The 15,525-nt window shown below is 39.3% G+C and overlaps 1 protein-coding gene across 5 annotated transcripts in view; it reads right to left on the bottom strand.

Moving 5' to 3' along the window:
• The window catches only part of TBC1D31 (TBC1 domain family member 31), a 61,635-nt gene that overhangs the window by 26,229 nt on the left and 19,881 nt on the right, over positions 1-15,525 (bottom strand). For 4 of the 5 annotated variants that reach the window (XM_032609986.1, XM_032609984.1, XM_032609983.1 and 1 more), the window contains exons 6-11: positions 13,088-13,247; positions 10,292-10,492; positions 5,581-5,757; positions 1,258-1,337; positions 1,033-1,179; positions 559-692 (exon numbers count right to left, since the gene is read on the bottom strand). In XM_032609986.1, the coding sequence (XP_032465877.1) occupies positions 559-692; positions 1,033-1,179; positions 1,258-1,337; positions 5,581-5,757; positions 10,292-10,492; positions 13,088-13,247 (899 nt within the window). Of the gene's footprint in view, positions 1-558; positions 693-1,032; positions 1,180-1,257; positions 1,338-5,580; positions 5,758-10,291; positions 10,493-13,087; positions 13,248-15,525 lie in introns of those variants that run through there. The other variant, XM_032609987.1, reaches the window with a different exon arrangement.

Below are 15,525 nucleotides of genomic sequence, written 5' to 3'. Positions count from 1 at the left end.
AGTACAGCTATAGGTTCTGAGTGCCTGGGTTCAAATCCTTCTTCTGTCATTAACCTAATCATGGAACTTAAGCTCTCTGTGCCTCAGTTTCCTCAACTATAAAAAGGGAATAATAATATATAACACCTACCCTACAGGACTGCTGTACAGTTAAATGAGTTAGTAAAGGCAAAACACTTAGAATGGTACCTGGTACACAGAAAGTTCTCATTAAATGTTAGCTATGGATGAGAACATGCCTGCCAACACCTGCCGCATACGCATCGTGTGCTAAATGCTTTACATCCTCACTGCAGTCGTATGAATAATAACAGACTTTCAATAAGTGAAACATCTGCTTCCTTCTTACCAACAAAATCTAGCCTGTAACAGTATCTTCTAAATGCAACCATCCAAACTTCATTGTAAGTAAAAAGGTTTATTTATGTATAAATGTCCAAACTCTCCATTTTATGCTCTACGTCTGACTGTCTCACACTAGAATTGTTAAACGTTGCAAAGGTATCGGAAAATGTGTAAGTATCTACTCTTGGTTTCATTATTTACTCATTTACTTACTTATAAGAGTAGCAACAACTTCAAAACAGATGAGCTGGTTGTTCTGGAACAATTTTACAAATGGAAATGCCAGAAGTGGAAGATACGGTGTATCACTAAAGATGGTGGACCAGTGAGCTAATGCGGAGAGGGTTCTGTGAATAAAATAAGGAAAGACCAGAAAAGCTTGTTAAAATTTATTTGAATAAATAATACATTCACATGATGAAAAATGATAAAGAAGGTAAATGTGGTGAAATTCGGGTGTGTCTGTTTTCCCACGATTAGACTGAGGTTATAAGTTTTCGGCAAAAATACCACAAAAGTGATGTGCAACACACGGATAGGATTTATTACTGGTGATTTTAAATCTGATTACTTGGTTAAGGAGGTGTCTGCTAAGTTTCTCTACTATGAAATCACCATTTTCCCATTTGTAATTAATAAATATCTTGGGGGAGATACACATTGCTGCGAAATACTGAACGTACATACCTCTGTAATACTCTGAGTAGTTTCCTACTTTTGATGGGGTATTTCTTCTGAAGGTTGAGAAATGCCACATGAATACCTTTATCTATAAGGTTACTAAATGCAGTATGATTTTCAGGCAGCTGTAGCAGAGAGCGCCAAATGAACATTCTGAAATTAAAACATAATTTTAACCAAGAAAAGTTAGGGGAATAAGATTGATTTAACATGCAAGAATTTAAATTTTACCTGTATTTCATTGGATATTCACCATAGCCTTTTAATAAGATTTGTAAACGCTTTTTGTTTAATCCATCTGAAAACTCATTCTGTAAAGAAAAAAAAATAGTATCAATAAGTGACATAATCTTAAAACTGAAAAGGTAATCTAGTCCACAGTGGCTTTCCAACTTTGGAACACAATACACAGTAAAATACATTTTATATCATGGAACTCTCCACACACACACACACACACACACACACACACACTATCTTTCTCTCTCTTGAGTATGCATATACACAGCAGATAAAGTTTATGACATATTTTTTTACCCTGTAACAGGGTTTGACAAACTTTTGCTGTCAAAGGTCAGAGAGTAAATATTTTAGGCTTTGTGGGTCAAGAGGCAGAATCAAGCATATTATGCAGGTACTTATATAACCATTTAAAATGCAATCATTTAAAAATATAAAAGTCATCCTTAGCCTGAGTAGCCAGATTGGGCCCATGGGTCCTCTGTCAATCCCTGTAGCAAGAGCAATGCATCTGGATAATTTTTTCCTCTCTTGATCCTTCCATCTCTTTTATTTTTTTGCACTTTTAAGTCAATTTTTATCTTAATGGAAAAACATTTTATAGATTTTAGGATCATAAAGCCATTTTCATAGATTATCTCGTTTAAGCCTAAAAACTATATGAAACAGATGAGACGTTTTGTCTTCCTTTCTTTGAGAAAATGGGAAGGTCAGAGAAGTTCAGCAACTTGCTTAAGATCACAGATCTGTTGAGTCTTGGCTCAAGACTCAAAGCCACATTTTCTGACTTAGTTCAGTGCACTTTTCACCACATAAGAAACAGGTAATCAAAGTGTAAGAGGGAGGTGAGGGACAGCCCAAGATGATGGTGAATGAAGATCCCCGTTGGAGAGCGATGTACCAGACATTAAGGGCAACTAGCCCAGACTGGAGCCATGCGATCCATAAAAGAGACACGTTCACTGTCTCTGTTCACTGTCGTCACCAAGACACCTGCTGCCATTGAAGCCTCTTTAAACAAAGGTCAGAATGCCCAGGGGGATTGGCCTGAGTTTCATCTGTTTGTCTTCACCATGAGCTGATGAAGGTCCTACTTCCCTTTCCATGTCCTGATGCCACGATCAGTTGAGGACAGGCATTTCACCCATAGAAGTACTCTACTTTGACCTACTCCTTAGAACTGGCTACGGGTTTTTAGAAGCCGCCCACTCCCAGACAGTATTTCTGTAGGGCTTCCAACTTTGATCCAGACTAAGGGCTGCCAGATGCCCTGACCGTGGTGTCACTTTTATTTCCCAGAAGTCAATCATCACCATGCCCACGCTAGTTTTCTCAGAAAAGGCTCCTGTGAACTCTCAGGAAAGCTGAAGCCAGACCATGTCTCAGAAACACATTCAACTAATAGGGTCAATACCGCCCAACCTTTACACAGCTAGGCTTGTGCCTGCTGCTTAGTTTTTTTTAAAACTAAACAGTATTTTGTTTAGGGTTACATTGTAGAGGCGATAAAACTATAAGGAAAGCCAAGGACATAATGCAAAAGTGAGGACAACGGTTACATCTATGGGACAGGGAGAGAAATGTGGGACAGGGGACAAGCAAACAGGGGACTTCAGAGCTACTGGGAATACTCTATTTCTTAATGTGGATATGAATATGTCCAGAAAAGAGTTAACATGGCAGGTCCGTGACTGCTACCCTTAGAAAGGCCCACTTGAAGGTTGGCCCTTGTCTGGTGTCCAGATATCTGGATTTTGAGGAAGTTCCCACTATCTCCAGAACGAACAGGAGCTGCTCACCGTGCCTAAACTGTACACTGTGGTTTATGTTGAGCACCTGCTTTCCTTGTGGAGTCTGGAATTTTGCAAGGGTGCCTATAACCAGCCTCCAGTAAAAACCCTGGGCACTGAGTTTCTAATGAACTTCCCTGGTAGACAACACTTTACACATTCTTCTTTTGAGGGAAGTTTCACATTTTAAAACTGCTTATAGAAGAAAAGAGGTTAAAATTAATGTGAAAAATACCAACAGTTGCTAAGAATATGAAGCAACTGGAACCCTCAGATACCTCTTGGTGGGAATATGGATTGTTTAAATCAACCACCTGGGAAATTATCTGACAGTATTTACTAAAGTTGAACATATGCATAGCCCATATGCCAGTAATTCCATTCCTAGGTTTACACCCAACAGAAACATGTCCTTATGCTCAACAAAGATGCCTTAGAATGTTCAGAGCAGCACTGTTTCTAATAGCAAAAAAACCTAGAAAACTACCCAAATGCCTACCAATAGCAGAATGGATAAAGCATGGTTTATTCACTCAACGGAATTCTATACAGCTGTGAGTGAATGGTTTACGACCACATGGATCTCTCCAAAATACCGTTAAATGAAAGAAGCCAGAAACAAAAGAGTACCAATTGAATGAGCCAATGAACATAAGTACAAAAAAAGGCAGAAATAATCTACGGTGTTAAAAGGGAGGAGAGTAGTGATGCTTGGGGTAAGGGGGCAAGTGTCTGGAAGGGAGCAGCAGAGGGGCTTCTAGGGTGCTGGGAATGGTCCATTTTTTGGTCAGGGTGCTGATAACACAGGTGTATTCAGTCTGTAAAAATTTACTGAGCTGTGCATTTTTATGCATATGATTGATTAACTGTCAATAAAAAGTTTTGAAAGTCCTTGAAAGTATTAGCAGGTTGTCTATTAATGTGCATATTTTCTTTCAATTCCAAAGCAATATATGCTCTTTGCAGAAAATTAAGAAAATACAAAAAAATACATACAAAGAAGAGAATAAAACTGACTGAAATAGGTAATTCTACTATCAAAATTTTTATGTACATGCTCTGACTTAAAAATTCTACTTCTACAGATACGTTTGTTCCAATGTTCTAGGAATATCCACTGCACCAGATTGTATTAACAGAAGACTGACGATACAACCTAAATGCCAGTCAGCAGAGTCCTAGTGAGATAAATTAAGTTATAACCATAAATGCAATACTATGCAAATATTTTAAGAATGTTGTAGCACTACATGCACTAATATAAACAGATATTCAATCTGTTAAGTGATAAGAACAAGTTATAAAACAGTGCTATAGTATGATTCCATTTATGTAAAAATATTTTAAAAAGGTAACAGACACAGATATACATTATGTTTATACACAGAAAACTTCTGAAAGGATATCAACAATTATCTTTTCTTTAAATTTTATTTTATTTTATTGTTTTATTTTTGGCTGCGTTGGGTCTTTGTTGCTGTGCGCGGGCTTCTCGTTGTGGTGGCTTCTCTTGTCATGGAGCACAGGCTTTAGGTGCACGGGCTTCAGTAGTTGTGGCACATGGGCTCAGTAGTTGTGGCCCCGGGCTTAGTTGCTCTGCGGCATGTGGGATACTCCCGGACCAGGGATCGAACCCGTGTCCCCTGCATTGGCAGGTGGATTCTTAACCACTGCGCCACCAGGGAAGTCCCATCAACAACTATTAACAATGGTCACCTCTGGGGAGTGCAATGAAGAGTGGGCTAGGGCACAGGGAGGAAGAAAAGTATGCTTTTGTTCTTTTCCCTTTACAACCTCTATACTAGCATTGTCTAACAGATAAGCAAGAGACAAATGTAATTTAAGTTTTCTTAAAGAATATAATTTAAGTTTCATGTTAAAAAAAGTCAAAAGCAGCAGGTAAAAATCAAATTTAATACATTTATTTAACCCAATGTAATATTATTTCAACATATAATTAGCATAAAATTATTAATTAATATGATATTGTACATTCTTTAGGGGTAGGAGATTAAGGGGTACAAACTACTATGTATAAAATAAAGAAGCTACAAGGATATACGGCACCAGGAATATAGCCAATATTTTATAATAACTTTAAGTGGAGTATAATCTATAAAAATACTGAATCACTATTTTGTACTAATATAATACTGTAAATCAACTACACTTCAATTTTAAAAAAGATATTTTACATTCTTTTGTTCATAATAAAATCTCAATATCTGATGTGTATTTCACACATATACCACATCTCAAATCAGATTAGCCACATGTGACTAGTGGCTAGCATATTGGACATTGCAATTCTATACTGTTTTATTTGACTTTAAAAAAAAAACATAAACATGTATTAATTTTATATTAAAAAGTTTTAAAAGCATGTTATAATTTCAGTTACAACTTGCTTCTTTTCCATAATTTTCCTTTAATTCCTAAGAGAAGGAAGAATGATGATGGTCTAGAAATCACACGACTTGTCTACAGCAGAGCCATGACAAACAAATGTTTAATATAGTCTTACCTCTTTATTTTCAAAATTACCAGTCAGGTCTTGTTTTAATATTCTAGCCTGTATTTTGCTTTCCCTTGATTTTGCTGGCCGCTGTACTCTTCCTGATGTTACTTTCATCTTAAGATCACCAGAATTTACTTTCCTCTTAGGCAAATCTTCAATCACTTTCACTAAAGGAGGAGGTGGCTAAAAGAGAGGGGGGGGAATCCAGTGGTTATCCTTGGAAAATAGACCTGTTAACACATAATTTACAAAATGTATTTTGCTCAATTTAGTAATATGCCTTAATAGATATAATTATCCTTCAGGCAAAAAGTGTAAATAAAATGTCCAAGAATGTTTCCTTGTTGATTAACGAATCAAAGCAAATTTCTGCCGAATTCCTTTGAGCAACGTAATAAAGATCACGATTAACAACAAACAGAATTTAGTTATTCCTTGAAAGCTGGCCTCAATCATACAGTATCAATCCATTTTTTACACCTGTATGATAAAGTGAATAGTACGGCGGTAATCTGCTGCAGAGAAGGCCCACTTACACACAGGGCCCTCTAGAATGCTGAGAGAAGCACCCTAACATTCTTTGGGCTCAGGTGAAATTTCTTTGAGGGAAACTGTCACATGACTTTCCTCTGAAAGCAGGGGACCCCTGCCTTGTCCTTGGTTACATTTTCTAATCTACACGGAGACGGCTGTCAGTCCCTGACTGCATCAACAGCTTCAGAGGCAGGGCAGAAAGCACGACTTAGATGCCAAACCCTCATTTTTATGGGGCTCATCAAACAGGAAAATAAGCCTCCAAGAACTTCAATTTACTTAAGGTAAAATGATTCACTAAGACATTTTCTCTGTGAATAACACTCTCTTTGAAATAAAAAGGTCTTCATTGTTCAAAGAAAATAAGTAGATAATATAGCTCCGGCTTTCTGAGTTCTAAGTGTGATTCAAGTAAAATGACTTTCACAGGGTGTTTTAAAGGTTCGAGACCATTACTGCTGAATGTTCCCTTAGTAATTAGCCCAGATCCAGATCAAAGACAAGGTGGATTTGTGATTTTTAAATAATTTTTCTTGAAGCCAAAGTGCCAATTCCTTGCATATGAGAATAAGAACACAATATACCCCAAATGTCCAAATGAACACATTAGATTTCAGAAAGACAAATATTACACACATCACCCTGAATTCAAGCTGTCATGAAAGCCAGAACAGTGGGCTTCCATGATGACGTACGATGGAAGTGAATCACCACTCTTTGGGAAAGCTCTCTGAAGCAGAAAACAAACTTTTCTGACCTCCTCCCCCTTCGTCCCCCAAAGAAATAAACAGAACAAAGCAAACACCTTGACTCTTTTTAAATAACAGACTATAAAAAGACTACTTTGAGGTTTCAAACAGAGATTTTTCTCACGTTGCCTCCAAAAGTTCAGGACTGCTGCTTTTGAAACCTGCAGCCTATTATAGGAGACCAAGAAAATATTCCCTATTGTCAACTGCAGTATGTATGACACTAACACTGTAAAATGTATAGAGCAGGTAATATACATGGCACTGATATTGCATTTTTATTTGTTTTAAAATTATTTTGAAAAGTATTTGAAGTTTCAACTGCATCTGTAAGGGTTTTTTAATAGTGTTTTTCTAGGATACATTGGTATTTATTCACATCTAGAAAGAGTACAGGATAATACAAAATATAATAACAATAACTCTGACCAAAATAAAGTACAATGACCACTTACTCTATGATTTAATTTTTTACCTATGAAATGTAATTAATAGTGGTCTGATTTCTGAATATTGCCCATCTTTAATATCCCTGAACTATCTTCTAACCTCAGTCCATTCTTCTATATCTTTATTGTAATATTTATTCTAGTGCCACATTTTTCATGGTTCTTCCATGAAGGAATCTCCCGGAAGTTGGAGCCTGAGATATGACCTGAATTGCCACACCTTAGGAGTGTTAAAACTTCAACAGAGAAATAGGAATTAGCTTACTTATTATTAACACAATAGCAGAAATTCTCCAATGGCAAGAAAACAGGACTTGAAGGAATGAGACACGGGTAATAAGTTTTGCATAAACCTGAGCATTTTGTAGGCCTGGAATAGCACTGGTGGTGCTGGTAATATGTCCAAAAAAAAAAAAAAATTATCCTTCTTCTGTTATAAGCTAGCTTTTCTGGTCAATATGACCTCAACTTGCTTAACAAATAACAGAGAGGAAGCCAATGACTCATGCTTACCATGGTTTTTCTCAGATCTTTGTTTCTATTAATAACATTTATCTAGCTCTTACAAAATTCAGCTAGGCTAACAACTCTCATTAAGAATGAATAATGTGGGGCTTCTCTGGTGGCGCAGTGGTTAAGAATCCGCCTGCCAATGCAGGGGACACAGGTTCGAGCCCTGGTCGGGGAAGATCCCACATGCCGCGGAGCAACTAAGCCCGTGTGCCACAACTACTGAGCCTGTGCTCTAGAGCCCGTGAGCCACAACTACTGAAGTCCGCATGCCTAGAGCCCGTGCTCCGCACCAAGAGAAGCCACCGCAATGAGAAGCCCATACACCGCAATGAAGAGTAGCCCCCACTCACCGCAACTAGAGAAAGCCCATGTGCAGCAACAAAGACCCAATGCTGCCAAAAGTAAATAAATAAAAATAAATAAAGACGCTCATTGCACAGTGTTGATTCATTAGCACTGAACTCATGCCAACAGCGCTGTAGCTCATTCCTGAAAGAAGCTTATCTAACACACATATGTTCTCCCTGAGACGCCTCCCAGCCCTCTTGTGCTTAGGATACCAGACAGCACGTCAACACTGTGGTTGGGGGACATTTTAAACAGCAAAATCACCAACAAAAATCACAAGAATGTGAAACATGTGGCACTAAACAGACCACGAGAAGGACACTTGTTCCCACGGAGAGCTGAAATAAGGCCGAGTGCTGCTGTCTGACCTCGGGGGGAACCTGCATGAAGGCAACTCCAGTTTCTTGCTGCTCTGCACATGCAAATGTCTGTAAATATGTGGTGAGGACTGATTTTAGAGTTGCAGATAAATTTTCACCAACAAACTCACAACTATAGAATCCGTGAATCATGTAGACTGTATACATTTACACACACAGAGCAAAAGACTGAGTAGGCATACATTTCAACATCATCTAAGAATGGTGAGACTTGTTGACCTATTTGCTTATCTGTATCTTGATTTTGCTCTGTAATAAGAACTTCTTATCTATCTAATTGGAAAAGAAAAAGGTAAAAGGGAGCGAGTACATGGCAACAAGATTATCATATTAAGAATAGAACACTTGGGCCTGCTAAGGACTAGCTGCGTCATTAGGTTGGGGCATGAGCTGCTCCCCCTGTAAAACGAAATGGTTAGACTAGGTGATCACCGAAGTCCCTCTCAGGGCTACTGTGATACAATTCCAGACCTGGAAAGGCTCCCACAGGACAACTGGACTCGACAACGAGCTGGGGGAGTTTTAGATAACCATAAGAGAAGTGGGAAGTATATTTTAGATGAGGCGAGTAGTGTAATAACAGACGTAGAAATGAGCACGGTGTCTATGGGGGACGAGGGAAGCTGAAAGTATGAGGAAACACATTAGGGAGAGACGACAAGATTAGAGAGGACTTGGAGAGCCAAGCAGAGGAGTGTGGACTCGACGCAACAGGCAAAAGGAAGGAAGCCACTAAGACAGCGTTATTTTAGAAACGGTGATGAAAGTATTATTTTAGAAAACTGTTACATTGGGACTTCCCTGGTGGCGCAGTGGTTAAGAATCTGTCTGCCAATGCAGGGGGCAAAGGTTCGAGCCCTGGTCTGGGAAGATCTCACATGCCGCGGAGCAACTAAACCCACGCGCCACAACTACTGAGCCTGCGCTCTAGAGCCTGTGAGCCACAACTACTGAAGCCCGCGCACCTAGAGCCCGTGCTCCGCAACAGAGAAGCCACCGCGATGAGAAGCCCGCACACCGCAATGAAGAGTAGCCTCAGCTACTACTAGCTCTAGCCACAACTAGAGAAAGCCTGCGCACAGCAACAAAGACCCGATGCAGCCAAAAATAAATAATTTTAAAGAAGAAAAATGTTATATAAAAGATGATGGAGAAAAGCAAAAGAATAAAAAAAAGAATTAAAAAAACCCCATAAAAGATGACTGATGGGCAGGAGCGGGCACTGAGGGCTCTGGGTTTTGGTATATTTGTTTAAGTTACTGTTATTCGAGAGCAGCAAGTGAGCACCAGCATGGGGATGGCCAATATGGAGACAGAACAGGCGGCACATACAGAGGCACCTCAGATTCAAGGACTGCAGGACTTAGTGTTGACTAGATCTGCGAAATACAGGAATAGAAACAGACGTAGTGCTCCAAGGTGTCTAGCCTACAACAATGGGAAGAAAGGGACAGAAATGAAGAGACTGGAACTGAAGACCTCTTTTGGGAAGCAGATCAGAGGGGCACCCTGAATGGGACAAGGACTCCAAACAGATGCCTTTTGTGAAGACAGCAATTTAGGGATGCAGCATGGGTGAGAAAAATCTGGAGATTTGGCTTTGGGGGTAAGAGCAGAAACCGTACCCAGGAAAATGGATAAGGTGCAAGGAGGTTAGAAGCTTGTGTAACACGGAGTTTTTATTTTTGATGATACAGCATTTAAATCTTAAAAGAAAAAAGATACTGTTTACTTGATAACATACCTTATTTATTTCTTTTGTTAAAGTCTGAACTGAATATATGTTCAGACTTCCATTGTCCATAATAGATGCAATGTACCGTCCATGGGGGCTAATTGCCGATGAACTAATTCCTTCGTCAAGGCTCCCAATTTCAAAGAGAAGTTTACAAGTCTGTATATTAACAAATCTCATAATGCCATCCTGACAGAGCACTCCAAGAACCTAAGAGTAGAGGGAAACAACATATGAGTTCCTAAAACACATTTAAGAGTCAAGTCTCAGATGTTAACTGGACTTATGCTGATCATCTCGCAATGTACACAAATACTGAATCATCATGCTGTACACCTGAAACTAATATAATGTTCTATGTCAATTACACCTCAATTAAAAAAGTCAGATGTCTGCAAGTCAAACTACACACATACACACGTGTGTATTTACATATGTTTTCTTTTCTTTGGTTGGGGAGGGAGGACAGTCAGAGGAGATTTTACTCGCAGAGAGCCGTCATGTATTTTAAAATCCCTAATTACGGCTCATGTAGATTCGCCCTGTTCAGGTCCAGATAAGCCTGGCTCTACCCAGAACCAGTAAGGAGCCCATCCTGGGACACTACAGAAAGGTCACCTAAGAATCAGCCCTCCCCACGGGCAGGCGCATCTCCACCAATCCCTCCAGAGGGAGTACAGATGATGGCAGTCCTTCACCTTAACTGCACACTGGCCGCCAGAAGCAAGGAAGGTGGAGGGCTTGTTTCTCTTCTCCATCCCCAGCCTGACCAGAGCTAACACCTGTCCTGCTGCCCCACACAAACCTGTGACTCCCGCGGTTGTAACTAGCATTTGGACTGTGGAGAGGGAAGGTCTGCGAGCTGCAAGGGCAGTCGGGCTGCGGGTCGGAGGGAAGCTAGTCTTTCAAGGGGAAAAAAAATTAGCTGTAACTCATACAACTTAGAACTTAAAAACACATACTAAAAAAGCTTCAACACATGAAACAATAAACCCCTCTGCTGCCTTGTCCACATACAGGTTCTTTTCCCCAGGGCCACCACGTGATCTCGTGAAACGCTGATGTCCCCCGTTACATGAAAGACATAGTCTAGAGGTGGCTGGAGGCAGTTTGAATGTGACAACCTAGAAAGCATGTTCTGGGGCTTCCTTGGTGGCGCAGTGGTTAAGAATCTATCTGCCTGCCAATGCAGGGGACACGGGTTCAAGCCCCGGTCCGGGATCCCACATGCTGCGGAGCAACAAGGCCTGTGAGCCACAACTACTGAGCCCATGTGCCACAACTACTGAAGCCCGCGTACCTACAGCCTGTGCTCCACAACAAGACAAGCCACCGCAATGAGAAGCCCGTGCACCACAACAAAGAGTAGCCCCTGTTCACTAGAACTAGAGAAAGCCCACGCACAGCAATGAAGACCCAACGCAGCCATAAATAAACAAATTTATTAAGAAAAATAAAAAGTAAATAAATAAACAGCATGTTCTTCTCTGGGTCAGATGGTAGGAAACCCTCTTATTCACAGTTGATGCAACCTCTCTGGAAGGCAATTTGGCAAGATCTATCAAAATTACAGATGCACCTAACCCTGGTACAACTATTTTAACTCTGGGATTTTATCCTACAGACAGGATGTATAAAATGACATGTGCAAAAGTTATGTGTATTAAAAAAAAAGGGACATCCCTGGCGGTCTAGTGGTTAAGACTCCATGCTTCCAGCGCTTCCACTGCAGGGGGCACGGGTTCGATCCCTGGTTGGGGAACTAAGAACCCACATGCTGCGTGGCTCGGCCAAAACATAAATTACAAAAACAAAAAACAAACAAAAATGTTATTCAGTGCAGCATCATTTGTAACAGAAGAGGACTGAAAACAGGTTAAGTGCCCAATAATAAAGGACTGGTTATAATAACCTATACACCTGTAAAAAAGAATGAAGTTCTGTACTGATATAGGAAAATCGTCAAGGTAAACTAAGTTAGGAAAAAACAAGGTAAAAAAAATGGGAAAAACATAAGATTATACAACAGCAGTGGGTTAAGGAGAGTGAATAACTGGGCAAATGGGAGAAAAGAGTAAGACTTCACTTTATGCCTTTTTATATTTTTTTATGTTTTCAACCATGTGAAAGCATTATCTACTCAAAAAACTTAAAATAGATATAATACACACATATATTATACATAAATACACACAACACACACACACACAATTTGTTAATGTGCAACACCCAAGATAATTTAAAATAAGAAAGTTAAGGTTCAACTATTCGACTATTAAAGAGAAAAAAGGTGTGTGGCGGGGGGAGCGCATTGTAAACGAAGGCAAGATAGAGCAGACGTCTCATAGGATTGAGGCAGCCAGCTATGGTAGATAGAACACAGCGTAACAAAGTGAGAACATTTCAGTTCTAGTCCTACCTTTAATCCTTATAATTAAAGGAGTGTTGACAAGTCACTTTGTGTTTCTAAGCTTCAGCGTCACAATCTGTATAATGGTGAGAATACCTTCCCTGCCTACACTCAATGAATTCTTTAAGGATCCAATAAAAAACAGCATGCTTAATCAACCTGTAAACCATAAAGTATGACATAAAGTATACCGATTTTAGAAAAGGGGCAAGTTATCAGTAATATACGGAACCTAAGATTTTTCCATTTTTTCAGTTTTAGACTCTTTACAAGTTATCAGCAGTTTCAAAACCTTGTAACAATCAGGCTACAAGTTAAAGAGACCTAACATAGTACGGAAATTGATAACGATCTTTCCAAAAAAGTACAACTTTACTAACATTTATGTTACTAACCTGATTAGAACCAGCATCAAAACTATCAGGAAGAAACTCTAGGTGGCGAATGGCTCGAACTTTGGTGGGCATCTGGATAATTCTAAACAGCTGTTTGGCTTCCAAGCACCACAAATGAAGATGGTTCGATTTGCCCCCAGCAGCCAGGATTTGGCCATCTCTATATTTTAAAAAGGTGAGAAAGTAAGACTAGATGAATGATTTATAGCAGCACTGTCCAACCTGATCCAATATGATGACAGAAATGTTCTGTATCTATGCTGTCCAATGTAGTCACTACTGGCCACGTGATTATTGAGAACTAAAATGTGGCTAGCGTTTCTGAGGAAATTAATTCTTGATGTTATTTAATTTTTATTAATTTAAATAGTCCCATGTACCCAGTGGCTACCATATAGGAAAACTCAGGTTTACAGTAGATTTTTTTTTTTTTTTTTTTTAACCTATTGTGCTAAGATACCAGCTTAACAAATATCTGTTTGATGACTTGACTGGGAGTTTCTGAGTAACAGTTATATTTTATAGCATAATCTCAAAGACACTTACTACTAACCAACTTTCTGTATTTCACATACGACTGTACTGAACTGATAACAGCATTGCTATATGAAAAACCAAAACGCCCAAACTTTTTTCCTGCCAAAGAAAGCTACTTTATATTTAAAAGGTACAGAAAGAATAAGCTGGATTGATTTGCAAGGCTGTTGCTCATCCATTCACAAAGGATTATAAAGTGTCTACTATAAGCTAGGTTTCACTCCAGGTGCCAGGGGCACAGTGGTGAACAAGAAGACAGGTAAGATCCCTGCTCTCAGGGGATTTTCAGTCTAGAGGAAGGTAAAGAAACAAATAAATGAACTTGATATCAGCTGTTAAGTTCTTTAAAGAACTCTAAAACGAGGTAATGTTACAGAGCTGGGAAAGGAGGAAGATCTACTACATAAATGATGTGAATGGGCCAGTCACAGGGTGACTTGGAGAAAGAATTCCATGCTGGTCAGTATTCCTGACTGGCCAGAAGAAAAATGTTGAGATAGGTGTAAATAACAAAAAGAAGCCACACTCAAGTGTGGCTGGAACACAGTAAGGGGAAATAAGATGAGAAAAGAGAGGGAGGCCTAGACCAGAGGACAAAAGATCTCAGGGACATGGCAGGGAGTTGGATTTTCTAAGAGCAGTGGAAAGCCTTTTACGGGAGTTCAACAGGGAAATGACATGATCTGACTTAATGATTTGAGAAGACCACTCTATCTGCTTTGTAGACACTGACTTTAGGAAATGAGACTGAAAACAGGGAGACCAAATAAGGGAGCTATTACAGTAGCCTGAAAAAGACTACGATAGTTTGGACTGGGGTAATAGCTGTAGCAATGGACAAAGGAAAGTAGACCAATTCAAGATACAGTTTGGTAGAGTTGATGGGATTTACTGATAACTCAGAAGAAGAGGGTGAGAGAAAGAGAGGAAATAACATCCATTAATACCTGGAAACAATGACCAACCCACCCACAGTGAGAACCTAGCACCCAGATTAAGTGTCAATGTATCATTTCCCACAAAAATAAACCCACACCCTTTAGAGAAATGGCTGATTCCATTTTGGGACAGGAAATACACAAGATAAGACTGGAACATCTTGTTGGACCAGAGAGAATGAGAACTATCACAGACAACCGGGGTTGTATCAAAAGGGTTCGTTCAAAGCCGACCTGGAGAGGATCCCACTGGTCAAAGATGAGAGAACTGGAGCATCACTAAGAATAATAACTTCAATGGGTCAAATCATGTCAACTGTGTTTAAGTCCATGAGCTTACAAAGATTAAAGACAAAAAACATCAGCCACCTTTGAAGATACCAAAAAAATCAATCCATTATTTTGGTGAAAAAAAATTTTTCTTTAAATAGGAAGAAATCCAGCATTTATCCTGCCTTTCCTTTACAAACTGTAAAGTAACCAAAGAGTTGAGAGGCAGTTTCTTTTTTTTTTTTTTTAATTTTTATGGAGTATAGTTGATGAGAGGAAGTTTCTTTCTATAGAAGGTTTTGGTTAATAAGGGAGAAGGAAAGACAGAATCATAATAGCACCATTTGCTAACCCCCAATGCAACACACGATATCTAGGTAATAATCATCAATGGCCACTAATATCACAAGATATTCACAAGAGAAAGAGTTCTGTGTTCCTCTTGATGAAGGTATACAAACCGCCTACAATGTCTTCTTGCCCCCAAATCAAACCAGATCAAGATCTAGCCTCCAATTTATAGGAGATATAGGTGTAACCAGTTTATAGTAAATATAGATGAGAGAAGATCATATTAAACAGCATCACAGGGATGCAAAGAGGAAAATCCAGAATGTAGAAAACTACGGGACAAATGACCAGTTCTTTAACAAATAAACTGCAAGGAAAATATAAGAAGAGAGATATACCAAC

The sequence above is a fragment of the Phocoena sinus genome, chromosome 17 (assembly GCF_008692025.1).
Source record: "Phocoena sinus isolate mPhoSin1 chromosome 17, mPhoSin1.pri, whole genome shotgun sequence".
Taxonomy (NCBI): Eukaryota; Metazoa; Chordata; class Mammalia; order Artiodactyla; family Phocoenidae; genus Phocoena; species Phocoena sinus.
This window is presented reverse-complemented; position numbering and strand designations above follow the sequence as displayed.